Source organism: Ranitomeya imitator, chromosome 10, assembly GCF_032444005.1.
Source record: "Ranitomeya imitator isolate aRanImi1 chromosome 10, aRanImi1.pri, whole genome shotgun sequence".
Lineage (NCBI taxonomy): Eukaryota > Metazoa > Chordata > Amphibia > Anura > Dendrobatidae > Ranitomeya > Ranitomeya imitator.
The window spans coordinates 127071804-127086866 of NC_091291.1; the positions used below are offsets into that span (position 1 = coordinate 127071804).

Genomic DNA, 15063 nt, shown 5'->3' on the forward strand with positions numbered 1-15063 from the left:
TCATTACTCATGGGTTGAGGTTGACGGCACACAAACTCACAGATTTTAAAATCATTTTATTAAGAATTCTATTTATTTATTTTTAAGCATCAAGCTTCAAAAGTACCAACATAGTATTCGCTGCACCATCGGTAAACCTACATGAATATAGTTAGGTCGGGCATAAAGTTACTAAAGGAGTTGTCCCCTTTCAGAAAACTTTTCCCTATATGTCCATTTCATTGGAAAAACAAATAAAACCTGTGCTTTACCGGGGTCCACTGCAGCGTCTGCGTCATTTGGCTGAAGAGGTGATACCATAATGGCGTTGCTGCAACCACTCCCTGAACTCAGCGGCTCATGCCATCTACAAGAGCAGAGTCGCTGAGCTCGGTGATTGATTGGCTGCAGAGACGTCAACATAATGTCACCGCTGCAGCCAAACAACAGAGACGGAAGCAGCAGTGCACTAGACTGGGGGAGGGTGAGCAGTTTATTAATTTTTAGCAAAGAGTCAGATAAAAAAAAAATTAGAATTAATTTAGATATCATAAAACGCTAGCGGTTCCTCCAGTGGTCTCCAACCAACGCGTTTCGGCTACGCTTTACTCATGGTTAACGCATAGTCGAAACGCGTTGGTTGGAGACCACTGGAGGAACCGCTAGCGTTTTATGATATCTAAATAAATTCTGAAGTTTTATCCATCTGACTCTTCCCTGGAGATTTTTTTCTTTGCTGTCCTGGTCCTGGTCGGTTCCATGTGAAGACTTACACAGCTTCCTATTTCCCCTTATCCCTTACATTTTTGTTAATTTTTGTTTTTCAACAATCCATGCATATAGGGGAACGTTTTCTCAAAGAAGACAACCTCTTTGAGGCATTTTGACATTATGGAGGGGGGGTAAATGGTTTGAAGCCAGTGAGAGTGAAGACCCACTGTAAAGGTAGCCCATATGCTATGGGGAAAATAAATGGTTGTGCAAATTGCTCTGCGAAAATAACATTTGATTGCAGTGTGTTAGGGAAGAAATAGCCACAACCTCATTTTTCACAAAGTGTTTGTCCAGATGGTACAGCTCCATTAAATGGCACTTCGCCAATAATCTGTTGGAATGGCGCCTTCACCTTTGGAAGAATACAGATTCCCTGCGATTATTATGCTGGGGTGCGGACGATCGTGCAATCCCTCATCCGAAAGAATCGGCCTGATGCTAATCACACTCTGATCAGAGATTGATCATGGTGCAATCAGATTTTCTCAGATGAGTAGAAGATAGAGGAAAAATTGCTCCATGTTCTACATTCTGTTAGTCCGTCTAAATCGGACTGAACTCAGACGACATCCGATCGCAGTCCAGTGTTTCCACGGACTCATTGACCTGCATGGAAAAAGTGTGATCCAAAGATTGAACACAACTCAAACATGCAGCGATATTTCCCCAGGATCACCTCGGTCCGAGGAAAACATCAGATATGTACAAGACCCCATAGAATAACATTGGCCCAAGTGCGATCCGATGCTTCTCAGATCACTCTTGGACCAAAACTAAGTCCATCTGCATGAGCCCCAAACCATTCAGCAGGCACAAGCTACTTTACAACAGCCTGTACTCTGCAGTTGCCTGTACTGCTGACAGAAATGCTAAATCTGAAATTTCATGCACATTTATTGTAAAAGAACATTAGCAGCGAAGGTGAAAATTGCACATAATATCGAGACTTCTTTTACTCCACAGTGCAGCCATTTCTCCAAAGGAAAGAAGAGGACACCAACGAGGGGTCATTATGAGGTGTTGATCCCATGAATTTAGGCTATCCTGACCACCAGGTCCCTTTAAATCACCAATGTTTCCAAGTATTTCGGGCATAATAAACTTTCATTACTTTTATTTTTGAGCCTCTAGGAGTAACGACTGAGGCTCGAATCATTCACCATAATAAATGACATGACGGGTCCTATCAGAGGTACCGTGCTGTAAATGAAGAAAGTCTTTATCGAGCTCCGCATGCAATAGATGAAAAGAAAACTATTGCTGGTTGAATTGCCGACAGCTTCATCTAGCGAATGCCGACTCCTCGTAAACAACAATGTTATTTTTACCACATCCCCGGAGGACATTTGTAAAGTATGACTAAGAAACTCATAAAAAAAAAACATTGTGAAAAATGGAAAATTGCAGGTCTTGGTAACATTTCACGCTAATGTCCCCAGTAATTCACTGCTACTCACATGGTGTCTGGCAAGTCTAGAAACTAGAGTCATTTGCCGGCGACACAGTCAGTCCAATTCTTTGATTGGTTGTGTTCTCCTTTTTCTCCTATTTATAAGGTACGGGCACTTACATTACTCTATCGCCGAGACTATGAAGATTAATGCTGCGTCCATGTCTGCCCCTTCCACAGCTGAGAGGTTTAAAAATAAATGTGGAAGAAATGCTCTCGGCTCGGTTTGCATTATTTTTACCTATTGCGAAGAAAGTGAAATCTCAGAATGTACGAGTGTTTGATGCTGGAGAAAAATCTTAAAATAAAGTGTTGGGTTGAACAATTAATAAAATGTTCACTCTCTAGTTGTCTACTCCTGGCCTAATGGATATTGATCAAGTGCGCACTGAAGAAATAACATATGACAACACACAGTCAGATGTAAATTCTCCTTGATCAATCTATGGCTCAGCTCCAAGGGCTTTATTAAGTCAGAACACAGATTTATATAACCCCTGTAAGGGGCGCTCGGTTAGCTTTAAAATGGGAGTGATCAGATGCATTCCATTGGTTAGCGGGTTGGGCAATAAGCAAGTCCATGGGCGGATCCATGAGGTCATCAGGGTGGGCATTACCTTGGATATCAGCACATGGTCTGCTGATACAGGAAATGGCAGCCATCTTTAGTGTCTCACTTTTGATCTGAGAAAGCTTAAGTAAGGTTAAACAATACACGTTATGGGTTGCTTCTCTCAACCTCTTATGTCTTGAGATTAATTAAGTATTTGATCTTATGGCTCTCCTCAACAAAAGTCCTGGCGCTACATGTCCTGTCTGCCGAGAAGAAGTCTGTCCTATCTTCAGTTGAACTTTCAGAGAAGCTGTCATCAAAAAATGACCCAGTGTATGAATCACGTTTTTGTGTCACATGTATTTTTTTCATTTGGCAATTTTTTTTTATCATATCTTTATTAAAAAAAATTTTTTTGTGGTTTTCACACTGGCCACTGGGGCTTCTTTTTGACTCCTACTTCCTGGAAGAGTTTTCTGCAGACTCCTTATCATCAGAAGCAGGATTACAATGACAGATTACATCTCTATACACAGGATCCATCAATCACAATAGGAGATGTCACAGGTCCTCTTTCCAATGACCTTTGCACATGCTCATTAGATGCAAAAGATAGGGGAGGAGTTTGACCACTGTGGCTAATGTACATGTGCAGAAGTCTAAAAAAAATTCCCCAGTGGCCAGTGTGAAAATATCAAAATTTCTATTATTTTGTATTTCTAATAAATATTGTGATAAGTTAAAAAAAAAAAAATTCCCAAAAAAATTAACAAACAAACCTGATTTAAACAATAAGTATTTTTCTGATGATTTCAATCTATGGAGAGGTTTTCCTTAATTCTTTAATTAGACGTTTGACAGAAGGTATGTCTCTGAGCAGCTGAGTACAGAAGTTGAAGGTCTGCATCATTCACATTCTCCAGCTTTATGGTACAATTGCAAACTACAATAATGGTCTCCTAAGAAGCACGGAGATCTGGTGTTGTCACATACACAGAGCAGTTCATGGTTCTTGGCAAACATCTATATTCTGGCCATGTTCAGTGTCCACAAATAATAATGGCAATGAAGTAATTTTTTTGCACTGCAGTCTGATAGACATAGATATTTGGAAAGATATTGTATATTTACCCATTTATAGACTAGCGTACAAACTACTGCAGGGTATAATCACAACCCGAGTGAATGGCAATGTGACACCTACTGGTTATTACGGTTACTGCAATTTTTAATTTCGCTTTCTTTGAACAATATGTTTCCATAGAGGGGGACTTCAGACATTTCCGCTTTCTAAGCAAAAAAAAAAAAAATATGCAAAGGCTTGCGTGTTTAAGGGAACATTCCCTATCATCAGATCAAAAGAGACATTTTTTTTTAATTAGATTTTGATCTAATGAATGGGAATATTCCCAAAAATGCGGAAACTCAATAAATGCACTTTTCTTATTTGTTCCAGATCATCACAGATATACATATGTGTCTCTCCTTGTGTTCAACATGAAATCTTAAAAAAAAAAAAAAAATATTCATGCTACCGTCGGGAGATTTTTCAGCTATACGTTACACAACCCAAGAACAAAACAAGAAACTACAGCAAAACCAAAGAAATGAGCATAAGTTGGCCTAATTGTAAAGGGTAACAGCATGTTCGCATGTCAGGCTCTATTCACATTGAGGTCCGTTGATACATAGTGAGGTTTTAATACTTTAGACAGGACCGTCCCAACTGGGTACACCTTGTTGCAATGGGATGGCTTTTACACAGTTTTGATCAAAATACTTATAACTTAGTATCCCATGTTATTTACAAGGAAGGTCGTACTCGACCACGGGCCTTAGAGGGAGACCGGCATGAGCGGGAATTATATAGGGAGCTGATGTTTTGCTGGGAGTGTCAGGTTTAACACTAGAACTACTGAACTCGTGAACCCTGACTAGAACTACTGCAAGTAAGTAGTCAAAATGACTATACCAGTAGTCCTAGTGTTAAATGGGAATGGAGGAGGGAATGTTGTGGTCATCAAGGGGTGGAGACATCATGGAAGGAGGACTAGGATTTATAAGGGACAGCTATTTGGGTTTGGGTAGCCATTTTAGGTTACCAGCAACCAGAAAGGATCTCCCACCCGTCCTCCATTATTATGTTCTGAAAATGGGTTATGGGTCACAGTAATGTTGAATTGTCGTGAATTTGTCTGCTTTGTATTGATTATATATAATTTTTGCCATAGCAGCAGGCATGGGGTGGTCCTCGAAGTTGGTGGATTTGGTTAATTGTGGATCGTGGGGGGCAGGAGAATCTCAGGAGGTTATGGAACCCCCTCTAGGTGGAATTAAGTGGTGACGGGTGTTAAATCCTGGGGAAGGGATTAGAGGGCCCTTGGATAGTTTTTTTTTTTTTTAGTTTATAGGCCAGGTTGTTTAATTGGTGCCTCCGAGCTGGTGCATAGCGGTAGGAGGTAAGATGCAATCTGGATGTACTTCGAAACACATTAACAAATGAACAGCAATACTTGGATTCCTGTCTTCTCATCAGTCTTCGAGGGCAACGCGGAGATGTCTCAGGGACCTACTAATTAGAAGAGGCGCCGGGGATGCAGATAGGTAGGATGAGATTTTCAGGACTATCAGTGTGGCTGCTGGACAAGGACCAGTGGCTCCTTTTTTGCTCAACTCTACTATGTGTCTTGGTGTGGCCACCCAGGAGTTGCGAGGGGAGTAGTGTGTATACTAACATGTCGTGCTAATGTATTGAATTTGTTTAATGAGAACTTGGGGGTCCTTAATCAAATTTAGGAAAAAGTTAATTTTTTTAAAATTGATAATCTAGTGCACTCATAGAGGACATAATTTTGTCCAAAAGTAATTCTCATAACCCTCTACTGGTTATCCTTTCATTTTATCAGGGGAGCACTTTTTTTTTCGTCTTTCTTTTAGAGGTAGCATCAATGTCAATGTACCGGAAAATACAGTCACAGATACCCCATCTACTTACTGCAGTCTCCCTGTGCCGCCACCTGCAGGTTAATCTGCTGCGTGCACGCTCGTACATGGAGCTCGCATTCACTGCCGTAGGTGTTGCCATCCGTGCCGCACACAGGTTGAGCCGAGGGTACACATTCCGTAGGGCACACGCATCGTCCAGTCTCGGCCTCGCAAATGGCTCCGAACTGACATTTTTTGCAACGATCTGCAATAAAGAACATCACAAAGGGTCATGATAAAAAGCTCGAAATGCCGCCACTCTGCTTTCCAGCTGCGTTTTGTATGTCACTCGTCTGTCCTCCAAAGATAGCTTGGATGCACCTGCACCCGCTTTAATTAATTGACCTGCCACCCAGCAGTGATACATCAGATGCTGTTAACTCAACAGCCTGTCCTTGGGCATTCTGACAAGGTCAGAGGGTAGAAAAGGGACAAATGCATTAAAAAAAAAAATGTAGCGTTCATTGTAATGTGGGTGACTAATTTACTTCATCAAATCCTGTCTGCAATGCGCCTCTCGGGGGGAAAAATGTCACATCTCATGCGAATTGTAAAAAGGAATGGGCGAGGGAATTTTAATACATCATTCCGCTGCTGCGTTTAGATTTTGTACAAGACTCGGCAAATCAGCAAGCAACCACGCCATTTGCAAAAGTTTAATTCTCGCTCGGTTCTCAACTGAATTCTAACTTTTGCCCCAAGCAAATATGTTCCGGCTTTCAATAACATTTTTTATTATTATTGTAATTGAAAATACAATTCATTTATGAAAATATTCATTTATTTTCATCGCATCGTGAAGCAAAAACGTTTATAGAGTCTGAAATGGAAGACGTAAAGAAATAAGTACAAAGAGGGAACACTCCGGATATTGTACCGTCGCTGTCCAATACATGAAGACGTCCAGTATCCAAAGTATATCACAGAAATGTAAAGATGTATTGCTGTTCACTAAATGCTAAAAGTGACCTGCCATTATGATTCTCCAGGTCATTTTGAGTTCATAAACACCAAACATGTCTAGGTTCTTTTTTATCTAAGCGATGGAAAAAAATTCCAAAGTTTGTTATATATCTATCTATATAATTGTCTAAGGGTTTTTCCGTCTGTCTGTCTGTCTGTCTCTGTCCTGGAAATCCCGCGTCTCTGATTGGTCGAGGCCGCCAGGCCTCGACCAATCAGCGACGGGCACAGCGACGATGTCATAAAGGATGTAGAAATCCCACGTTTCTGATTCCGCGATGGGCACAGTATCGATGTAGATGTCATAATGGTTTCCATGGCGATGATGATGTCATAAAGGTTGCGTCGACCAATCAGCGACGGGCACAGTCTGCCGCGAATTCTGGAATCATCATTGTCCATATACTACGGGGACATGCATATTCTAGAATACCCGATGCGTTAGAATCGGGCCACAATCTAGTATGTATATATATATATATATATGTATATATATATATATAAAAATGCGCCATTTTCCGATACCCATAGCGTCTCCATTTTTTTGTGATCTGGGGCGGGGTGAGGGCATATTTTTGCGTGCCGAGCTGACGTTTTTAATGGTACTATTTTAGTGCAGATATGATCTTTTGATCGCCTGTTATTGCATTTTAATCGCGGTTCCAACCGCAGCTGTTGTGGGCACATGTCAGCTGTATAGATCAGCTGACATGTGCCCGGAAGGGTGCCGGCTCAGCACCGAAGCACGCACCAAACAGGGGGGAGTCCAATGTGGGCGTATTATTACACTCAACGTCGGAAAGGGGTTAAGACAAAACTTGATCTAAGCAATAGGTAATTTTTCCACTTTGATGCATGGAAATTATTGGTGATTTTTGTATAACGGCTAATGCACAATACCATGCGACGACTCCGTAATACAGCTCCTATAAAAGTTTATGGGACGTAAGTGCACATCTCTATGCATCTCATTTCATACAAAGAGTTTGTATGTTCTCTCCGTGTTTGCGTGGGTTTCCTCCGGGCACTCCGGTTTCCTCCCACATTCCAAAGACATACTGATAGGGATTCTAGATTGTGAGCCCCATCAGGGACAGTGATGATAATGTGTGCAAAACTGTAAAGCGCTGCGGAATATGTTAGCGCTATATAAAAATAAAGATTATTTATTATTATACAATGTCATGTGTCATGTTCCAATAAATGTCGTATTACAGAATTGTTGCCTCCAGGGCAGAATATCTCTGTAGTACAGCAGGACATAACGACTCACAGTATTTTGTAACTCTCACGTCTCCACACTTTGTGGAAATGTATACACGGTGCGAATTTTGAAATACACAGCATGTCAATTCCTTATAGAGGACATTGTTCCATATTTCACCCTTTATGTAAAGAGTGAAATTGTGGGCTAATCTGAAACAAAATCTGTATGTAACAAAGCAGATTTTTGGGCGGATTCACTGCAGCTTTCCTTATGTATCCACTCTGTGTGCAGATACTCAAATATGTTCTATTACAATAGATTCCTAATGGGCACAACTGATTATCTTGACATCACACGTATGTACTATGCAGAGTATGTCTATTCATTGGTATGTGTAATTTGATTTATATGGGATCCAAGGGGTAACGTTTCTCCTTGCAGACTGACATGTCAAGGTGAGGAGACTTTTAAGCCGCAATGCTCCTCTGGGAAATATGCAGATTGTCTCTAGAACTCTAGTGCCAACTGTAGGAAGTAGCAATCCTAAAAGTCATTATCTAGCAAGCCTTGCCACACGATGGGGGACATTACAAAAAGGTGCCATGATGGGGGAATTATCACCCGTATGTCTTTATAGGATTTAGAATGCTACAAAGGCCCTTATATCTGACGAACATGGGAGGGGGGGCTTCGGTCAAAATTTTGCACTAGGACCCATAGGACTCTAGTTACGCCACTGATTACTGCCCATCTCTCCAGTCTACAGCAATGAGTGCAGCACTTGCTAGCTCTGTCAAATAGAGCTTGTAAGCTATTCTAAGAAGCTTGCCGGATCTGACAGTCTTCAGTGTCCCTGTGCCAATCCAATGCCGCATGGGTCAAAGATGCATCTATTTGCAGAATTGGATAGAGCACAATTCAGGCCAGTGGTGAGTTCATGATGCTGTTTCTGACTCTCAATCATCCAGAGCACAGCTACCAGACAAGCATGAAGCCAGGGAGCGGTGGGCTCCTGAAGACAGAACTTGCAACAAAGCAAATTAAGAAAAAAAAAATTCTTGAAATTGCCAATTGGCTACCGGAATATGCAGGATTTCACATTCCCACATAAGCAGTCGTAAAAAGAACTATCCCGCTCATCGAAATGACTCATAATGCATTCACTGATAAAACAGAATAAGCAGGAGAGGTACTGGATCATACAGATTGGAAATGACAGCTAGGTAATGTGTACAGACAGGCAATACAAACTGCCCAAATTGCTTATCAGACTGGGGAAAAGTGCTATGATAAACATGCGTGTGCCCGGAGAGTGTGTGTGGTTTACGATGATGCACCGAATCACCGAGGCTTGTGAGAAGGGACAAAGCCAGGAGCCTCCAAAGCTAATAACAGTGCACAGTCTCTGACCTGTCGCTCCCCGACGCTCAGCACTTTCATTACTTGCAACAAGGAGCAAACTCCAAGATCTCATCATTTTACCAGGACCCAGAATCCCATCTAGCAATAAAACAATACCATGCGGGAAGCAAACTATTAACCCTTTCACTCTGCAGCAGAAGATGTTCATGAATTCAGATTTGGAGGCACACAACTAGAAATCTAAGTTTGGGTAAATGTAGGCAGATTGAAAGGCCCCTGTACATATCAGATAGCTGTCAACTGTTTAGCCGTCAGCTATCCCTCTAAACACAGGAAAGCACAATTCGACTGAGGCTCCCATTTTCCCTACTAGAGAGCAGCTGCCAGGCTCCTCTGATGATGGCTTATCTACCGAATAATCAAGGGGATCAACAATCCAACAATGCCCTGACATCATAGTTAGGAGGCCCCCATACATATTCGTCTGTCAGCCAATCTCGCTGATATTGGTGGGTTTAGATGACTTATGTGCATGGCGGCCTTAAGAATTAAGCAGAAGAACTTGCTGAAGTCCCAAACCGACCACTGAAGAAGATACTGGATATAAAAATGATAATAATAAGGAGGCAAAGAGGAGAAGTCAGAGGTTTAGTGTGATATTATGCCACCTCAACCCTCTCCAGCATCTGCTTAATCCCAGATCTCATCCTATGCACCCTCCCTATGGATTGGAACAGTTCTCCTCAATGTGGGGTTTCCTTGCTTACTATTGAAATTGTCTCTTCCGAAAGGAAGAGGACTAGAACTCTAGTGCCACTAGAGTTCTAGTTCTCTTCCTCTCTGAAGAGACAATTTCCATATTTCCCAGAGGAGCATTCTGGCTTTAAGTCTCCTCATCTCAGCATGCTTAACATGTCACTCTCCGCAAGGAGAAACGATACTTCTTGGATCATACTTACTATCAAAACATTGATTGGTTCTAGGAGAAGCTTTCCAAAATTCCCACCATTAAAAAAACAAGGTCCCTTTTTTCCCATAGGCACCATCACTGAAGATAAAGAAGCTTCCTATATGGCATGTACACCATTATTATGAATCTTTCCAATCCTTTAAAGAACAACCTTCATATCTTAGAAGCATAGTATCCTAAATAGGTCATTGATCCCCATTTCTAAGGCATGCTGCTCATACATAGCAGGGCTGGATAATTTTTAGACAGTATCAATATACCGTAAATAATCTTATTTTTTGGGTTGTTTATATTATATTCTAGGAAGGTTCTTTTTGTTGGCTACTAAAAAAAAAGTCCAGTTAATTACTGGACTGGTATAAATATATTTTTTCCACCCCTTGTATATGGTGTTAAACTGGCCATATATAGAAGACTATGATCATCAGGAATGGTCAACCGTCCATCAGATCGTTCATATGAGCAAATCAGATCATTAAAACTCCAGACTTAACTAGCAGATTAGAAGGAAAATAAATAAAATAAAAAAGAACATACTACAACATAGTGGGTTTCAGAAAGGATTGATGACATTCAGCCACACAACATGCCTTTGTTTAGCTAACAAATGCCAAAATAAATCCATCTTGACACATCACATTTGTAGCAAAGCAAACATTCGAGCAATCGTTCCCCTATCATTTCCAAACAATATGGTCAAATGGGGCATTTCAATTTACTTTTATCCCTTTTGAAGCCGATTTATTAAACAGTTTATGACAATTTTTTTGGGTATAAAAATTGCTTCAGATGTTGCAAAATTTTAGAGCAAATTGTAGAGGCATTTTTTTTAGTCTTTTCTTTTTTTAAGTTAGCAATATTTGTTAGGGAAGGGGAATGGACTGGCGCACCCAAGAAAGTCAGTATAATTTATCCTACAAAAGTGGGGTAAATTTCTGATAGTAATGTGTGCCAGTCCTTGACATTTTTCGTGGTTGGATACATTGCATTTGATAGAAGCAGCACCAAATATATTAACAGGCGCAGTCTGTGTGTATCTCTTTAAGCAAATCCATCTACTGTATCCCTGGATAGTTATGAATACTGTACAGCTTGCAGCATCTTAACTCATGATTAATTATTTACACCCTGTGCCTGTGGCTATGTATTGTAAGATACTCATATATACACACAGACACATTTCAGTAAATTAGGAAACACCCCACATTGACCTATAAACGTGGACCATTCCCTCTAAATCTCTCAGCGCTCGTACTAGGGATTGTGCCCTTTGCTGACTGTACTAACAATTTTTGATGATATCTTCTACTTTCTCTGAAGATTTGCAGGCGTGCTTGTCTGCATCTCTATAAAGATATTTCATGCATAGAAAGATGGAAAAGCATAAAGCCTTATTAAATCTTGACCCTCTGCCGTTACTGAGAGAGGATCTGTCACCAGATTTCTCAGTACAAATTGCATACGTTATTACTTAGATAGCGTAGACCTGATGAGGCTGGTGTAGCTACTGTGAATAATCTGATATTAGAATGAGTGTAACTAAAAAGGGAGAGAGGTCACAAGTTCTAGCGTACCCAGTTTCCACCAAAAGTCCTAGTGTATCCAGTCTCCGCCAACCCAGCCAGTCTGATAGCTGCAGCTTGTACTGGACATTGCGAGATCTCAGCAGCGACAGGTAGGAGGGACACTGAGAAGCATTCAATCAGGCAAGTTGGGTAGAGATTCAGGAGGTGCAGGGAAGAGAGACACTGAGGAGCTGTCAATCATTTAAGGTGGGTGAAGATTACATAGGGGGAAGAACACTGAGGAGCTGTCAATCATTTAAAGTGGGAAAAGATACTGCAGAGAGGAGAACACTGAGGCACTGTCAATCATTTAAGGTGGGCGAAGATACTGCAGGGAGGAGAACACTGAGGCACTGTCAATCATTTAAGGTGGGCGAAGATAAGGCAGGGAGTAGAACACTGAGGCACTGTCAATCATTAAAGATGGGTGAAGATTCTGTACGGGAGAGAACACTGAGGAGAAGTCAATCATTTAAGGTGGGCGAAGATTACATAGGGGAGAACACTGACTAGCTGTCAAACATGGTGGGCGAAGATTCCTTAGGGGGGAGAACACTGAAGAGCTGGCAAACATTTAAGGTGGGCGAACGAAGATTCCTCAGGGAGGAGAACACTGAGGAGCTGTAAAACTTTTAAGATGGGCGAAGATAAGGCAGGGAGGAGAACACTGAGGCACTGTCAATCATTTAAGGTGGGCGAAGATAAGGCAGGGAGTAGAACACTGAGGCACTGTCAATCATTAAAGATGGGCGAAGATTCTGTACGGGAGAGAACACTGAGGAGAAGTCAATAATTTAAGGTGGGCGAAGATTACATCGGGGAGAACACTGACTAGCTGTCAAACATTTAAGGTGGGCGAAGATTCCTTAAGGGGGAGAACACTGAAGAGCTGTCAAACATTTAAGGTGGGCGAAGATTCCTTAGGGGGGAGAACACTGAAGAGCTGTCAAACATTTAAGGTGGGCGAAAATTCCTTAGGGGGGAGAACACTGAAGAGCTGTCAAACATTTAAGGTGGGCGAAAATTCCTTAGGGGGGAGAACACTGAAGAGCTGTCAAACATTTAAGGTGGGCAAAGATACTGCAGAGAGGATAACACTGAGGAGCTGTCAATCATTTAAGGTGGGCGAAGATAAGGCAGGGAGTAGAACACTGAGGAGCTGTCAATCATTAAAGATGGGTGAAGATTCTGTACGGGAGAGAACACTAATGAGAAGTCAATCTTTTAAGGTGGGTGAAGATTACATAGGGGAGAACACTGTGGATCTGTCAAACATTTAAGGGGGGGGTGAAGATTCCCTAGGGAGGAGAACACTGAGGAGCTGTCAAACATTTAAGGTGGGCGAAGATTACATAGGGGAGAACACTATGGATCTGTCAACCATTTAAGGGGGGGGCGAAGATTCCTTAGGGGGGAGAACACTGAGGAGTTGTCAATTATTTAAGGTGGGCAAAGATAATGCAGGGAATAGAACACTGAGGAGCTGTCAATCATTTAAGAAGGGCGAAGATTCCGTACTGGAGAAAATAATGAGGAGCTGTCAATCATTTAAGGTTGGCGAAGATACTGCAGGGTGGAGATCACTGAGGAACTGACAATCAGGTTAGGTGGACAGAGATTTGGCAGCAGCAAAAAGGAGGGATGCTAAGGTTCTACAAATAAGGTTAGGTGGGGAGAAATTGAGTCAACTTAAAAAAAAAGGAATGTACAGCCATTCTGAAACTGATTTTAAAGTAAGTACACCAGCCTCATCAGTTATAAAAGATCTACCTAATAATGTATGCAGTTTTATGTGAATTCTGCTGACAGACCCCATGTAAGAATCATATGCATTTGGTATTGCTACTGGAATAAATTGAGGTCTTCTACACCCGTAGGCTCAATACATGGATTAATAGACATAGCGTATGAAGCTCAGATGATTTCCCTTACCACAGGGCCCCTTGTGTTTAATAGCAATTTCCTTCTTAAGTGCACAAGCCGTAGACTCCAATTCACATGGATTGCCGTAAGTGCGCGAATCGCTGCCGCAGACAGGGTCATAAACGCTCTGGCACAATTGCTGGCATTCGCAGACCGGCTGCTGGTTTTTCACAACACATGATGCTCCGAAACGGCATTCCGTGTTCAGGCAAGGACTGGGAACGTGAAGATCTGTAAGAGATAGAGAAAGACATTGGTCAGTTTATGGATGCGCTATACAAAGGCTTGTGCGGAGAGCACATATACAAGCGCTCCCTGAGCTGCAAGCAGGGCAAGCAGGGAGGAAGTATTGCATGCTAGTCATACTCTGCCCCCTAGAGGAGGGAAGGGAACGTCAAGCTGATTGAGCACGTGTAACCCGCCAGCACTGCTGCCATTCTGGATAGAATAAAAGCTGTAATATACAGATACAAACACCATCACAAAATTGTGAGCACTCACAGAATTTAGCTTTCGACCACTCCATAGCGTTACATGAATCAGTAATGCAAAGTTTTGTGTTATAAAATACGAGATGGATGTTTTTAATATTGCACATGTTAGAAAATGGATTTCTTTTAGCAAATCCTGTGAGTGCTACAACATTTCAGATTTTAGTGGACACCTGGTGGCATGCCCTTCTTGAAATGTGCAGAGCCTGAATTACGTTGCTACAAGTCAAATACAATGGCTGTTTTTGGTAGCTAGTTTCTAAAATGCTGCTTTTAAGTCCAACATGATTGCAGGGTTACGGAGGAGGAAGCCAAGAACTGGAACTTGCAATGGGTAAAGGAGGCTACAAATCAGCATCATACTTGTCCTGGGCTTTGTCTTATCGTAAGTGACTTATTCTCCTTCCCCACTGGCCAAGAGCTGCGGTTCGTGCCGACCATGAACTGGAGCAGCTCTGCATGGTTGGACACAGCCATTACACAGTACACAGCATGGGCATATTTATAAGATTATCCCAGCACAGGAACATTTTTTTTAACATATCCAATTATGGAACTTATTATTATTTCAAGGTCTATTAGTTAAAAATACATAGCATAAAGTTCCAGTTCATTTAAATAGTGCGCACATCACTTTTTTCTACATGTTTTCTATACTAAAATTCAGGAGAACTGCATAACCAGCAATTCCCAAACAGAGTAGATAAATAGCAGGAGTGTTCCGTGATTTGCACTCCCTTTGCCAATCTGTCAGTAGACTTCACGAAAGAACCTACACACAGTTGTAAATAGCTCTCTTAGACCTGCAAAGACTGACTTTGAAGATCCACATCAGAATTGG

The 15063-nt window shown here is 41.6% G+C and overlaps 1 protein-coding gene across 10 annotated transcripts in view; it reads right to left on the bottom strand.

Annotated features, from left to right (window-relative positions):
- AGRN (agrin) overlaps window positions 1-15063 on the bottom strand; it is a 626510-nt gene that overhangs the window by 117840 nt on the left and 493607 nt on the right. For all 10 annotated transcript variants that reach the window (XM_069742177.1, XM_069742176.1, XM_069742173.1 and 7 more), the window contains 2 exons: window positions 13741-13962; window positions 5752-5946 (listed from right to left, as the gene is read on the bottom strand). In XM_069742177.1, the coding sequence (XP_069598278.1) occupies window positions 5752-5946; window positions 13741-13962 (417 nt within the window). The remainder of the gene's footprint in view (window positions 1-5751; window positions 5947-13740; window positions 13963-15063) is intronic.